Source organism: Ahaetulla prasina, chromosome 9 (genome assembly GCF_028640845.1).
Source record: "Ahaetulla prasina isolate Xishuangbanna chromosome 9, ASM2864084v1, whole genome shotgun sequence".
Classification (NCBI taxonomy): Eukaryota; Metazoa; Chordata; class Lepidosauria; order Squamata; family Colubridae; genus Ahaetulla; species Ahaetulla prasina.
The window spans coordinates 8,692,367-8,708,100 of NC_080547.1; the positions used below are offsets into that span (position 1 = coordinate 8,692,367).

At 46.0% G+C, this 15,734-nt stretch overlaps 2 protein-coding genes across 7 annotated transcripts in view; both read left to right on the forward strand.

The window, feature by feature from the left end:
* Positions 1-170: 170 nt before the first annotated feature.
* On the forward strand, positions 171-4,177 carry ATP5MG (ATP synthase membrane subunit g). Its single transcript, XM_058194514.1, has 3 exons — positions 171-339; positions 3,160-3,320; positions 4,014-4,177. The coding sequence occupies exons 1-3, from the start codon at positions 186-188 to the stop codon at positions 4,110-4,112; spliced, it is 414 nt and encodes a 137-aa protein (XP_058050497.1). The 5' UTR covers positions 171-185; the 3' UTR covers positions 4,113-4,177.
* Positions 4,178-6,443: 2,266 nt separating this feature from the next.
* The window catches only part of KMT2A (lysine methyltransferase 2A), a 37,746-nt gene continuing 28,455 nt past the window's right edge, over positions 6,444-15,734 (forward strand). For 4 of the 6 annotated variants that reach the window (XM_058194495.1, XM_058194498.1, XM_058194496.1 and 1 more), the window contains exon 1: positions 8,258-15,310. In XM_058194495.1, coding sequence (XP_058050478.1) covers positions 15,305-15,310 — 6 coding nt within the window. In that variant the 5' untranslated portion in view covers positions 8,258-15,304. Of the gene's footprint in view, positions 6,577-8,255; positions 15,311-15,734 lie in introns of those variants that run through there. The other 2 variants (XM_058194499.1, XM_058194500.1) reach the window with 2 other exon arrangements.

Sequence of the window (15,734 nt, forward strand, 5' to 3'; positions counted from 1 at the left end):
TTCGGAAACGAGCTTGGAGGCCTGGCCTGGCCAGCCTGGTAAGGGAGAAAGAGGAGGAACCGTCCCGCCTCCATTCCGGAAGGCCCGGTGGGCAGCCGCACCTCGGGAGGCCCAGGCCGCCTCCCTCCCTCCCTGCCTGCCTGCCTGCCCGACCGCTCACAAGGCCGGCTTCCGCTGGAGCGCGCATGCGCGGAGCTCGCCCCGTGACGGCCGGAGCGCGGGGCGTGGCCAGGCACTCGGGCGCGCGGCGGGCTCTGACCTTCACCGGCTCCGCCATGGCGCAGGCCGCACAGAAGCTGCTCCGGGCTGTCTCCACCAAGGGACCGCAGCTGCTCTCCGGTGAGGGGCCGCGGGGAGGGGGGCTGCAGTGCCTCCGGCCGGCTGGGGACGAGGCCGCGGTTTGGCTGCCCGGCGGCTGAGGCGGCTAGAGAAGAGCAGCCATTTTGCCACCGCCCCAACCCTGCCCCGTTCTGCCTTGCGCAGCGCCGGGCTGCCGGGGGGGGGGGCTCGGAAAAGCTGCCCTTGCCCGCCTCCTTGAGAGCGGGAACCTCGCCGTGGCCAGGGTGGCCGGGATGGGTGGCTTAGAGGAGGGAGGGACGGCTGGCCTGCCGCCGTGCTTGCTAGAAGTGAGGATGGAGCCTCTCCAACCGAAACCATCTCCCCCCTTCCTCGCTCTCATACAGCGAATATATATAATCATAACCTAATCTAATCGACTATCGGCACGCATTCTGCCCCCAGGCCTTCACTCTCCTTCCGCTGATGAGGCCTGCCACGCCTGGGCCTTTTCCCCCCAGGTCTCTCGCGGAAACTAACGGGCACAATTTGGGGAAGAAGGCCTTGCGTGGCCAGCAGTTGCCTTTGTGAAGAATTGGGCCCTGCATGGGGGAGCAAGTAGACCGGAATGGTCAGCTGGAGAGGGCAGGTGCCAAAAAGGCAGGGGGTGGGGTGCCCCAAGCAGGCTGCCATGTCTTAAATTTCAAACACTTAACTGGGGGGCTAGAATGGCCATGGCCTCAGGCACCCAGCTGAGCATTCGTTCGGCGCTGGGGTATCTTTGGTTGTTACCTTCAGGACTACCAATATTAAGGATGATGAGAAAGTATGGAGGAGAGCAACAAGCGTGGTAAGGAGCTTGGAAGCTAAAAGTAAAGGATTTATAGGTACTCGGTTAGTTTAGCCCAAGGGTGGCCAATTCATTTTCCCAATGGACACATTAGAAACTGGCACTGTGGTAGAGGGCTGCTGCTGCCCCGCCTCCTCTGCTGATGCCACACTGGCTCCCTGTCAACTTCCTCTCCAACAGAGCCAATGCCCTGGGCTGGACTGGGTCCGCCGGATGTGGCCCTTGGGCCCTAAAATGCCCATGCCTGGTTTAGCCTAAAGAAGAAAAAGTGAAGGGAATACAGGATATCAGTCTTCTAATAACTTGAAGGGCTGTCTCAGAAAGATGGTGATATATACTTTATAGTGCCTGGGAACTGGACAAGAACCAATAGCTGGAAGCTTTACAGAGAGATATGCAAACTTGAAATAAGAAAGAATATTACACAGAGGACCACATGGAATTGAAGGGGCTCCATCACTTAAGCGTTTCAAGCCAAGTTGGGACAGCTGTTTGTCTGGGATGGTCTAAGGATTGCTTCCACCCCTAGAACTCTAGATCTAGTGAAAAAAGCCCACCACTATTCTGAGTGATTAATGCCTCGATTTAACTGGTGTAACTCGGCTCTCTTTTAATGTTTACTCAAAATCTGATTTTTTTTCTTTATTATGCTTCCTATCTGCTGGGATAATAGATATTTTGTTCTTTCTGTTTGATATCAGACATTTAAGCCGTGCGCTTGCTTCCTCAAGCTAAATGATCGTAATTCCTTCCATAAGTCCTCAAAGGATTTTTAAGTCATCTAATCATCCTTGCTGTTCTTCTCTGAGTACATTGTAATTTCTCTTAATGCTTTTTAAACCGTGATGTCCAGAATTGGCCACAATATTCCATGTTGTCCCTGACTAATCTAGTATGCTGTAAAGTAAAATTCTCAATTTCAGTAATCTTAACACCATGCAGCCTTAAGTTTGCATTTACTTTTTTGCAGACATATCACACCATCCCCATCCTGCACTTGTGGATTTGATGTTGATTTAAGCATAGGATTCATAGTTAAGCATAGAAATTTCATAGTTTATAGAAATGGGCTCATAATAAAATGATCAAATCATTTTGAATTTTATTTCAGTCTTTTAATGTATTAGTCTGATCAACTTTTTGCCATCTGCATTCTTAATGAAGAATAGAGGGGATTTTTATGCTTTACTTGATATGTTATTTCATTTTGACAAGAAACCACTTAAGAATTCTTTTTGAATAGAATTTCAAGCTAGCATGTTACTACCAAATACTATGGCATTAACCCCGGGTTAACTAGCTTGCTAATCAAAATGCCATAGGATACGTTCGTTAATTGCTGTGCTGAAATCAAATTACATCTGGAGCATTTGAACAATGTTGTTTTAAAAAATGAAATTTAGTCTGACATAATTGTCTTTTTAACTATTGTATTTACAGTTGCTTGGAGATTCATCGCTTTATGTGCTAAAATATTCCCAAGCACTGACATCAGACTGACTGATTTGAAGTTCCCTGGATCATCCATCTTCCTTCCTCCATTTCTATTTAATGACAGAACAACATTTGTCCTACGGTTCTGTAGACTTTTACTATTCTCCAAAATTTCATTTAAAGCTTAAGTCTGACCATCAGTAAGTTCCTTCAGTGCCTTAGGATGGTCCTCAAGATTTAAACACGTTTCTTTCCTGACTGCATTCTGGCAGCTTCGGGTTGGCTTTCCATAGTTACTCGGAAAAACACATCCTCTTACTGGAGAAGAATGAACTGGAATAGAACTAAGCAGTGCTCTTAGCATTTTGTGATCTATTGCAACTGATGGATGCTTTTCTATTTAACATAACAAGCTCCCAAAAGGATCTGCCCTATGAACCAACTACTGTATTCGTCACCTGACTTGGCTAGAGACAAACTCTTACTGCAAACATTATACCACAGAGACCAAGCAAAATATCACCATAGAGTTAGAAAGACTTTGTTTTAGCATTTGCCATTTGCTCTTCATCTTACCTTTCTCTTGCTTTCTTTTCTAGCTGCTGTGACCTATTCAAGGCCTCGGCTGGACACTTTCTTGTACTATGCCAAAGTTGAGCTGGTCCCTCCAACTCCTGCTGAAATTCCCAAGGCAATTGAGAGCCTGAAAACATTGCTGAAGAGCTACCAGTCTGGACGCTTTGCACAACTCACAGTCAGAGTAAGTATTTGCCAGCAGTTGTAGCTTACAGCAGCTTTGTCAGAAAAGGTGCTTTCACACTTCTGATTTCCTGAGAGGCTAACATATCTCTGTTCCTGCAGTGTATAATTAATTCCAGCAAGTCCCTTCATAGAGCTAGAGAAAATGGAAACTTTCTTTGGGCTGTGTGTGTGTGTGTGTGTGAAGTTGAAGCATGAAGTAGTTTTCCATCCCATGAAGGAGGTAATGGGATCAATGAGTCTTCTGGAATAGTGGCTATATTAATTTGAATGAATTAAAGTCTAAATATCTCATAATTTATGGGCCTCTGGTGGCTCAGACTGGTAAGACAGTCTGTTATTAAAAGCAGCTGCTTGCAATTACTGCAGGTTCAAGTCCCACCAGGCCCAAGGTTGACTCAGCCTTCCATCCTTTATAAGGTAGGTAAAATGAGGACCCAGATTGTTGGGGGCAATAAGTTGACTTTGTGTATAATATACAAAAGGATGAAGACTATTGTGTAAGCAGCCCTGACTCTTCGGAGAAGGGCGGGATATAAATGCAAATAAAAAAAAAATGTAATAATGATCAAGTGATAAGGCATTAGAAGACCTCTTAGTGTAGCTTGTACTTCACTGGAACTATCAAGAATGGGTGGAGCAATTGCTACCACAGTAATAATCATTTTTTAAAATATTTTTATTTTCCTTTCAGGAAGCTCTGAGGAATGGCTTGGTAGCTACTGAAGTACTGATGTGGTTTTACATTGGAGAAATCATAGGCAAACGTGGCCTGATTGGATATAATGTCTGAAGAAGTTCCTTCTTTTGATTCCTAGTAGTGTGTTGATAACATTAAACTATGTCACTGAAATTAAACTGTCTGCAAGTCATGTTTACATTGTGGCACAATCAGATGGTCACAGAATCATAGAATGTAAGGGTTGGACAACATCTAGTTCAACTCCATTTGGTAGGGGAATCCATGATTGCAACATTTCTGACAGGTCATCCAGATTGAAGATGACCTCAAAGCTGACAGCCAACCTTCAAATCTTCTTTTCTTATTCTCCCCCTCCCCGTGTATGTATATTCTTCCATAAATGCTTTGAAGAAACCATACAGCTGCCAGAAAGGAAGAGAGAGAGACAGGGGATTTGGTAGGTTCCTGTTGTACCAGGAAATGCTACCATAAATAGATAGAATTAACCCTAAATCTCCAGTAGCAATTGTAAGGAGAAATAGTCAAGAATAACCTTCATTTGTTTTTCTCAAAGATAGTATTTAATGTACCCTCAAAACTGACACTAGTCAGAGTATAGAACAACTCAAGTAGTGCAAGATTGGAAGACGTGGGGTGACCTGGCCCATAAATCGCCAAGATTCAGACAAGACTGAAAGGGTAACATTACTATTTAATGGCAGAAAAAAATCTTAATTTCCATTTTCAATTGTACTACAGTTTATCCCTTCACCATTTGTTCAAATACTTTCAACTTCGTAGAGATTTGTTGGGTTTCATACTAGAGCTCATGCAGTTATAATGCCACATGCAAGAACTCAGTATTCCTCACATCTCTCACTTCCTAGAGTCAGAGGAAGTGCAGAAAAAGCCGCCTTTTCTCCTACATTTTTATAGGAAACAGTTTAGAATAGAATAGAATTTTTTATTGGCCAAGTGTGATTGGACACACAAGGAATTTGTCTTGGTGCATATGCTCTCAGTGTACATAAAAGAAAAGATACCTTCATCAAGGTACAACATTTACAACACAATTGATGATCAATATATCAATATAAATCATAAGGATTGCCAGCAACAAGTTATAGTCATAAAGTCATAAGTGGAAAGAGATTGGTGATGGGAACTATGAAACGATTAATAGTAGTGCAGATTCAGTAAATAGTCTGACAGTGTTGAGGGAATTATTTGTTTAGCAGAGTGATGGCCTTCGGGAAAAAACTGTTCTTGTGTCTAGTTGTTCTGGTGTGCAGTGCTCTATAGCGTCGTTTTGAGGGTAGGAGTTGAAACAGTTTATGTCCAGGATGCGAGGGATCTGCAAATATTTTCACGGCCCTCTTCTTGATTCATGCAGTATACAGGTCCTCAATGGAAGGCAGGTTGGTAGCAATTATTTTTTCTGCAGTTCTAATTATCCTCTGAAGTCTGTGTTTTTCTTGTTGGGTTGCAGAACCGAACCAGACAGTTATAGAGGTGCAAATGACAGACTCAATAATTCCTCTGTAGAATTGGATCAGCAGCTCCTTGGGCAGTTTGAGCTTACTGAGTTGGCGCAGAAAGAAGGTGTTAGATTTAGCTTTAGTGAAATTTTAGCAGACTTTTGCCACAGTATAAACTACTGCTGACAGCAGTTAAGTTGATCTACCTTCTTAGCCAAAAGGACCAACTGCCCACATTTCTTTCCTCTTGCACAAAACAGAAAAGATTTGTCCATCTGTCCCTTAAGTGAAATCCTAACATCTTGTACTTAGGTGAATCACTTTTCCATGTCCACAAAAGAATTACTTCAGTAAGATTTACTAATATTGTGAGGCTATCACAACTGACTGCTAATTTAACAAGAGTAGTGTTCAGATTTGATTCCACCTCCAAGGAAGCGGTATCAGCTTTATTATACTCAATTTCTTATTAACCCATCTTCATTATACCTTTATGTTGTCAGAATTTATCTGCCCTGTTCCTGGAGGAAGAGGGTCCCCTTTTGTTTATTCTTTCCTGAATTGCCCCTCCTGTAACTGCCAGAAATGCTGCTGGGACCGGCTCTCGGTGCTGGTGCTGGTGCTGCTGCAGCTGCCGCCAGCTCAGAAAGGAGAAAGCCAAGCGCCCGTCTCGTCCCTCCACGGCCCCACCTCGGAGGGCCAGAGCAGCCGGGGATGCTGGGAGCTCCAGCCCGGCCGGAGAGCCACCCTCGTTGCCTCGTTGCCGTCCCAGCAGAAAGCCCGCCTCCTCCTGGGCACCGGCCCACCTTCGCACAGGTTGGCCGGCAGGGAAGCGCGGCGAGCCGTTCCCTTTGCCAGGGCAGCCGACTTCCAGCACAGCTGCTCTGCCTCCCAGCAGGCACCGCGATGTCTGGAGGGAGCTGAACTCGGGCTGCCAGGCCCCGAGCCCACCCAGAGGGGACGGCGGCAAGGTCCCTCCGGGCGCCGGGAAGCAACAGCTGCGGAGGAGCCAAGGGCGGCCAGCCTTGCAGCCGGCGCGGAAACTTGGCGGAGGAGCGGGCTGGCCCTGAGCCGGCGGACCGGAGAAGCGGGCGGAGGTACGGCGCCTTGACCGAAGCCGCCTCCGGGGGCGAGCGCAGTTCTCTCTCGGGCCCGCTCCCGGGATAGCAACGCGGGCGGGCGCCGCCGCAGACCCGCTCGGGAGCTTCGGCCGAACGCCGCTGCGGGGGCCGCTGGACGCCGCCTGCCCCGCGGCTGCGTCTCCGGTACCGCGCCGGACAGGGTCGGCTGGTTCTCGGAGGAGGCGAGCTCAGCCGCCCCCGCCCCGCCGTGGCCGCGCGCGTGGGAACGAGCGCTCCCGCATCTGCTCCCGACCTGGGTCCGGCCGCGTCTCCGCCCCTGCCGGGCATCCTCGCAAGGGGGCAGCACAGCAGCAGCGACCCCTGCGGCCGCCCGCCCCGCCCTCCAGAAGGCCCCGCGCCGAGCATGCGGAGCTGCATCTGCCGGCCGCCAGGGCGAGCGTTTGCGCCATACCGCTGTCGGGGCGGTAACAAGCGGGCCCCGGACTCTGGATGGGCGCCGCGATTATGCCAGGCCGCCCGCGGTACCTTCTAGCTCAGGCAGCGCGCGGGGCGGCGCTCCGGCGGGGCCCGGGAAGCTGGATGGGCGCCGCGCGCGTGCAGCGCCCCTAGGGGCGGGTTGTGCGGCAGACAGGTTCCCGGGCGCGGCCCGGCCCCGCTCTCTGGCGCTTCGCCTCACAGGAAAGATGGCGCACAGCGGTCGGTGGCGCTTCCCGGCCCGGCCCGGCAGCGGCGGTTGGGGTCGCCGCGGGCTGGGGGGCTGCCGCGTGCGGGTCCCGGCCCTGCGCAGCCTGCGCGGGGACTCTCCCGAGGAGCGGGCGGCGGGCGGCGGCGGCGGAGGAGCGGCGGCGGCGGCGGCGGCGCTGGCGGGAAGCGGCGGCAGCGGAGGGGCGGGCGGCGGCCTCCTCGGCCGCCGCCCCTCGCCTCAGCCCGCCGCCCCGCTCCCGGCCAGCGCGGGGGTGGCGCCCGGTTTCGACGCGGCGCTCCAGGTTTCGGCCGCCATCGGCATCAACTTGCGCCGGTTCCGGGCGGCCTGCGGGGGCCGGGGGGGCGGCGGAGAGGTGAGGCCGGCGGGCGGGCCCCGGCGGGCGGGCGGGCGGGCGGGCGGGGCCGCTCTCCCCGGCAGGGAGCCGCCCTCGTGCCGAGCCGATGCGTCCCCGGCGCAGGGAAGGGGCACGCCCCCTCCTCGCCTGCGCGGCCGCCGCCACCTCCGCCGCGGGAACGAGCAGCAACGCGCCTCCTCGCGGCTCCAGCCGCCGCCGAGACTCCGCTGGCCCGGCTCGCTCCCTTCCCGCGCGGCCGCACGTGGGGCGGGCGGGGGCAGGTGGCGGCCCCGCGGAGGGAGGGTAGCTGGGCGGCCCCGAGTTGACGTCCGGAGCCGCCGCGGACTCTGCTGGCGAGTTTCGGCGCCTGCCTCTCGGCTGTCCGGCCGCCCCGCTTCAAGAGCCCGGCTCTCTATCGCGCGGGCCGAGGCGCCAAACGCAACGGGCAGAGCGGTGGCAACGGCCGGGCGGCTCCGCTTCCCTCTTACCGGGCTGGGATGGTCCCTGAAGTCAGGCGGGCGGGGTTTGTACACGTTCAAATGGAGAGGAAAATCCTACTCGGAGCTTGAAGCAAAAGTGACAGCGGCCTCCGTTCCCCTGAGGGTCCCATAGCGTTTCTTTATGAAAAGAAAAGGTACCAAAGCAGCGGAGCCCTGGCTGGGACCATCCTTGAATGGGAAGTTGTGTAGCTGCCGGTAACACTTTCAATATAGAAGCCCGGCGGCTCCATTGAGCGCTGCGTTCCTTTTCTTTTTATTAATGTTAGGTCTTGCAGTGTAGCAGGACAATCAGATGCCCCCCTGCCCCATGCATTGCCCATGTCTGCCTTTTAAAACGCCCCTCCTCTCAAAAGTGACTAGAGATTTCAAGGCAAAGGCTGCCTGCTTCCAGTCGGATTCTGTGCTGGCTAAAAAACTATGTAGCCATTTCCCTCCATGATTTCCAAGCTAGCCTTCGAACCCTTGTTTCACCTTCCCTGATGCTTGATATCCAAATGACCAAAGCATTTGATGTAGATGATTGTGGCAGGTGCTGCTCCCAAACCACACTTTTAGCATAGTGCTTCACACCCATTGAAATTGTACAGATCTTCAAAGCAATACTTTTTGCTCGATTTCCTTGGAAGTATTATAAGCTCTCTCATTGTATTAATGCTACATAATACTAAATGTGCTTTCCCAAAGTCCTTATGAGTACAGTCATTTTAAAACTTATATTTGTGCAGTCCTCATTCTTAGATGTTTAGGACAGTGGACTGGGGCTCATTTAATCTTTGCTGCATGACTGGTCAGAATGAGAAATAGTACACTAAGTCATTCAAGCCCCTGCCTGTAACCACACACCTCCGTGTTTGGTCAGTGCCATTAAATGGGCTTAAACAGCCCACTGTGTTCATCAGGAGTCTCATTGGGCATGACTTACTAGGCAAAACTGGGGAACAAAAAATATTTTATGTAAGAATATTTTCACTGCTCAAATTCAACAAAATTTCATGCATACATAGTAAAAACATCCTATTTGCAGCTATAAATCATTTGAGAAGACCAGTGTTGTGGTTAAAGGTCTGAACGTGCTTGCTGAACTTGGTTGTTTTCTTGCAGATGGTTCATGGCTGAATTAGGTAACATCAATGCTAGTGAATGTGATATAAACCTTGTTTATATATCGTAGTTTTAGAGGTTGTGTTGTAGTCTTTTTGTTTCCTTCCTAGGTATTGTGTCTTTTGAAAGATAGGTAAATGTGTCTATCGATGACTGATTTGTCTGAATATCAAACTTCCAAGTGATCCTACTATTTTTCGACTGGGTTTACCTAAAAGACTATTAGTTTCCCAGTTAAAGCTATGGCTGAATCTGTCCATGTGTGGTATGATGGAGGAATTTTTGTCATGTCTTCTGACTGTAGATAGTCTGGGTGCGCTTTGCTAGTCTGCGGAGTCCTTATGCTCTTCGAGCTGGGCTGTTTGCTTGTACATGTTTCATTACCCGACTAAGTGACATCATCATTGGTAGGGAGTATGAGGTTTGCTCCCTGTTTATATATATTAGTTTGCCTTTCCATGTTGGTGAGGGTGTGGTTTTCTCCTTGGTTGATTTGAGTATTGTTTTCTGCTTCATTGTCTGGTGTTAATTCCTGCTTATCTCAGTGTTGGTAGCTGGAGAGGATATTTTCTTCTTAGCTTTTTTGTGGTCTCTTTTTGAATAGTGTGTAAATGTGATTTATCTCTGTGTGCCCACTGGTGGCTGATTTCTCTGAATGCCAAGCTTCCAGAAATTCCCTAAATCCATTTTTTGAATTAGCTTGATTTAAGATGTTCACAGTTGAAACTATGGTTGAGTCTGTTAACCATGTTGTATGATTAAAGAGTTTTCATGGTGTCTTCTGACTGCTAGTTGGTATTATGGATGTGCTCTGCCTGTCTACCCTGCAAACTTTATTTATTTATTTAATTTATATTGCCACCTACTCGCCCATGGCAACTCAGGGCAGCTTACAGAATATAAAACCACATTTAAAACAATAAAAACTAAAAAAAGAATCATATAAATTAATATAGTACAATATAACAAAATCACCCCCCACCCCAGTGACAGCAGATCACACGAGCCATTTAATGGGCTTCATCTGGCTCTGGGTTCCCCAGGCCTGCTGGCAGAACCAGGTCTTCAGTGCCTTCCGGAAAAGTATTAGAGTGGAGGCCATTCTAATCTCTGGGGGAATGATGTTCCAGAGAGAGGGAGCCATCACGGAGAAGGCCCTTATTCTGGGTCCCACCAGGTGTATCTCCCTTGATGATGGGACCCACAACATTCCCTGCCTCCCCGCTCTGTTGGGTTGGATAGATGGGACGGTCCCTCAGATAACCTGGTCCCAAGCGATGAAGTACTTTAAAGCTGACAACCAATGCAGTTCCCACAGGAGAGGTGATACATGTGCACACAGGGGTCTGTACAAAACTATGCGGGCCACTGCATTTTGTACCAACTGGAGCTTCTGGATGCTCTTCAAAGGCAACCCCATGTAGAGCATGTTGCTATAGTCAAGACGGGAAGTGACTAGGGCATGAATGATTGTGAGTAGGGACTGTTGGTCCAGGAAAGGGCATATCTGGCACACAACCCACAGGTGCGCAAAGACCCTCGGTCACTACCGCCATCTGCTCTTCAAGAAGGAGTTGTGAGTCCAGGAAAACCCTTAGATTACGCACCGGGTCTGTTTGGGGTAGTGCCAACCCATCCAAGACTTATGCAAGATGTTGTAGATGACTCTGTTTTTTCTTCTTGGGTCTTTTGGTTTACTTAAGTTGTTTCGAAGGGCTTTAGTGTGTGTGTGTGTGTGTGTGTGTGTGTGTGTGTGTGTGTGTGACCATAAAGCTGTGTTGTTATAATGATTGTTTCTGAGATGTCTTTGATGTATGGAAGTATTATTTTTTTCATAGCTTTGTTGGTTGTCTTGTAGTATAATATCTACAACCAAACAATCAAGTTCAGAGAGCACCAAGGACTCCACCATTCAGCCCTGAGGTACATACATATATACACTTCTATTAGATCAGTTCTTGGGTAATGTATTGCACTTGTTTATGGACACAGTTATTGCAAGTTATATTCCTTTCCCTCCCCAATATATGGGAACATTCTCAATCACAAAGTTCAAACTTAGGATATTTTTGAGTTTATTTCTAGCTAGAAGGGCTGCAGTCAATCTGAGGCAGGTTCACAAGAATGCCTGACTTCTGCAGTTGTAAGAGATTTGTTAAAACTGTTTTGCTTTCAGATACTACTGGCTTTAGAATATTTCCAGGATGCTTGAAGCATTATACTATCATTAAACTGAACCATCCTGTTTAAAATTCTGACTGATCTGTAGAAAATTGCAGAAAAAAGTAGAGCTCAAGTTCTGTTGTTTTCTTTGGAGCTTTGGATGATGAAACTTGGATAGGCAAATAGCTAATTTTGGGATTTATTCTATAGTTGCAAAATTGTATTTTTCTTCTAGTTGATGCACTGCTTTTGTAGACCGACGGTAATTTGTTTAATACGTTATTGTTATTGTACTGTTACCTACTTTGAATTACTTAAACAAGACATGGGACATAAACAGAAATACCGTAGTTGGTGAAAGGTTTGAATCATTCAAGATAAGAACCTTGAAGATCACTCTCTCTCTCTCTCTCTCTCTCTCTCTCACACACACACACACACACACACACACACACACACGTGATTTGCTGTGATAATTTTCTTAAACATTTTGTTCACATAATTGCTCATATGCTAATAAATTTCAACATTTAAAGCATCTGATGGCTCACAGACACACCTGCTTATCCAATTTTGATAAACGAATTTTATCTTTCTTTTATACTGCAACTCCATTTCTGAAGATTGAATGACTTACAATATTGATATCATAACATTAAAATATGAAGCCATCTATTTGCTTTTCGGACTGATGGAATCTAGCTAGTAGATGGGAAGTAGTCTTACAGCCAGTTTGGTAATGTAGTTAAAGATACTTGGCTAGAAAATGGGGTATATTACTCTTAAAGTCTGGCTACCTGGCTTGAGCTCCAGAGATGCAAAGTTTGAATCCAGACTTTTGGAATCTTACCTGGAAAACAGAAGTTGGCTGATAAAACACAGGATGCATTCCAAGATAAAATAGGCGAAGAATGGCTTGTCTTAATGTTTGAAACATTCATTGCTTAAATTGCAATCTGAATCCATATTTAGGGATTAAATTTAGTCCCTTTCCTTTCTTCACACTGAATTTCTGAACTTTAACTTATAGTTTAAAAGTGGCCCTAGAATATAATAATAACAACAACAACAGAGTTGGAAGGGACCTTGGAGGTCTTCTAGTCCAACCCCCTGTCCAGGCAGGAAACCCTACACCACTTCAGACAAATGATTATCCAACATGTCCTTAAAAATTTCCAGTGTTGGAGCATTCACAACTTCTGCAGGCAAGTTGTTCCACTTATTAATTGTTCTGACTGTCAGGAAATTTCTCCTTAGTTCTAAGTTGCTTCTTTCCTTGATTGGTTGTAGTGGTTGTAATAGAAGCATTTGGAATGCTTCTCTTACAAGCACTCCCCCTTGTGTTTAGGTTAACTTTAGTATGATGCTCTGTAATAGAAGCTGTTTCTTAACTGAGGAGGGATAAGGCAGACATGGGAGGTTGGTGCAGTAGTATGGACAATTCTGCCTAATCCTTTTTGTTTTCTCAGAGATTTGCATGCTGTATTTGCATGCTGAGGAATCCGACTTGCAATGGCCAGTAAAGGTGGCAGCACCTTCCGAGTTTTCACTTTCTGCAGGGAGTATAAAATTGAAGACAATTCTGAGATTCTATTTGAAGCCTAAGCTATTAAGCAGGGAAGTCTGTTTATTCTTACTTTTCTTCTCTGTTCTTCTGTTTAGTGGAATTCTGGCTTCTGTCTCAGAAGAAAAATTGAGGGGAAAGGATCCTAACAGTCACCTGGGGCTTATTTGTGCTGCTGCTGTAGAACCAAAGATGCTATAACATTTTCTTGGCTCTAGAGAAACCTAATGCCAAGACATACTTTTTTTTTCCTGAATGTGATAAATCCTTATAAGTGCTGACACAATAGGATTGTTCTCTTGGAACTCCTGTTTCTGAAGTAACTTGGACTGGCGTTTCTCAGATCTGTATCTTTCTCTAAAGTGCTTGTGATGTGTCTGCAAACTACAGCTTTGGCTGTATTCTTTCAAGGACTTTGAAATACGTTCTTTAGTAAATTGATATTTTAAAAAATAAGTATTTGTGTGATACAAATTCAGTCTCACATTTGACAGATTATTCTGCTGCACCCAAGTCTTTTTATCATTTCAAGTAATTTTGAGATGTTTGCTTATTTGAATTGATACCCAATTTTCCTTCCCTGATCATCATTTATAAGTTTAAGTAGTTTACAATAATAAAATTAGGTGTTAAAGATCAAAATATGAATATAGGATGTCTGTAGTCCAAGTTAAGTTATTAGAGGCCAGTTGTCCTATTTTATATGTTAAAAGTAATAGATTGTTATACAAGTAGTCCTCAACTTATAGGACCACAATTGAGCCCAAAATTTCTGTTGTTAAATGAGACATTTGTTAAGTGAATTTTGCCCCATTTTACAATCTTTCTTGCCACGGTTGTTATGTGTATCACTGTAATTGATAAGTCAATAACCTGGTGGTTAAGTGGATGTGGCTTCCCCATTGATTTTGCTTGTCAGAAAGATGCAAAAGATGATCACATGACCTTGGGATAGAGCAGCGTTTATAAATATGGCTCAGTTGCCAAGCATTTGAATTCTGATTATATGATCATGGGGATGCTGCAAAGGTCGTAACTTTGAAAAATGGTCATAAGTCACATTTTTCAATGCCATTGTAACTTTGAACAGTCACTAAATGAACTGTTGTAAGTAGAGGACTACCTGTAGAATTGATTTGTACAGCCTGATGGTATCCTTTTGAGTACTGGATGCAATGAGAGAGCTTTGAGTTTTGTTACTATGTTCAGTGGAGAAGAACACATTTTGTAGTTTCTGCTTGACCATTGTTGCACGGACCCAAATGGTCTGTAAAAGGGATCCTCCTGTATTTTCCTGTTAAGCCAGCAGGGCGGAAGGTGCTGACATCTAACAAAGTATAGCCTTTCTGTATTTACTTTTGCAAATAGAAAGATGTGGGGCTCTGGCCAAATCAGATTAGCACCCTGTGTTCATTATGGGACCTTCAGCTCAGTATCCGGTGTATGTAAGTAAACAGGCAGAAGTTAAGCCCCAATACAGACAGTGTCTTCACTATAGATATTTTCCATGAATCATTTAGCCCAGCTAAACCCTGTGGGAAAAAGGGACAACAGAGCTGATTATGCTACCTTCAACATGCCTCCCTTCAGAAATAGGGCAGCATGTAAAATTCAGCCAAGCAGATATTTCAATTATTCAAGTTCTAGGAGGGGATGAAGTAACAAAAAAGTGGACTCTAGATAAAAATATGCTAGGTATTTGACTTCAAAAAAATGTAGAAGTTGTAGAAGTTGCCCTATTCAGGGGTCAATGGAAATTTAACTGAACTAATTCAGTACCGTTTTTTAAATACTTGGGAGCTTCCAGGCTCAAAGAAGGTTCATAGATCTTATGAGCCCTAGAATTATGTTCCCAGAATTGCTGTGGGAACAAACTGTCAATATAGTCTTGGTTTCCTGACAAAAAAAACCCATACTTTTCATTTTGGGCTAATGTGTTTCTACCTGATTCTTCGTTATACTGAAGAACCCCATAGCGTTAGTATATTCTATTGGGATTTTAAAAATTACTAAAGTATCTTCATTAAGCTGGAAATATGTTCTCTGCCAATGTTTTCTGATGGATGGAAATTCAGTTTATTGAGATGATCCAAGAGACCATTTATATAGAAATTTAAAAGGAACAAGTATGCCTCGCATAACACCTTTGTAGATTGGAATATCATTTGTCCAGTTTGCCAGAGATGTTGCATCTAACTTTCAGTGCTGTATCAGTTTGTAATCTATATGTGAGTAGTAACATGCACTGATCAACTGTGGAAGCAAAAATATAGAATTATCATCTTCAATGTTTTTTCAACTTTCAGTATGGCCTCTGGTGTTTCCATCCAAGGACTAGATATATTCAGCCCTGCTTAAGTCAGCCAAGCTACCCCATGGCTGTAAGTCTTTAGGTCTCAAACCATGTGTTGCAATTATGGAATAAAGTACATTATACCAGACTAGAAAAACCACAATTTTCAGTTTGCACAACTGATCATTTGGCCTTGGAAAATAAATAAAACATTTTATTTATTTTATGATATTTATAGAAGAAGGCAGCTTCTCCAAGTGGCTCAGCTAGATCTAATCTGGGTGGGCAAATGTGAGTGGAGGGCTTTTCTGTTTCTGACATTTTTTTCCATTTACTATACCCCAATCCCTCCCGTTCGAATGTTTCTTTTGCCTGGCTGTAGTATCAGTGTGTGTGTGTGAGAGAGAGAGAGAGAGGGAGAGGGAGAGGGAAAGGGAGAGAGAAAGAGAGAGGAAGAAAGTGCATGCTCCATTGGACCAGCCAACACCATAACCAATTTCAGTGGACATTTT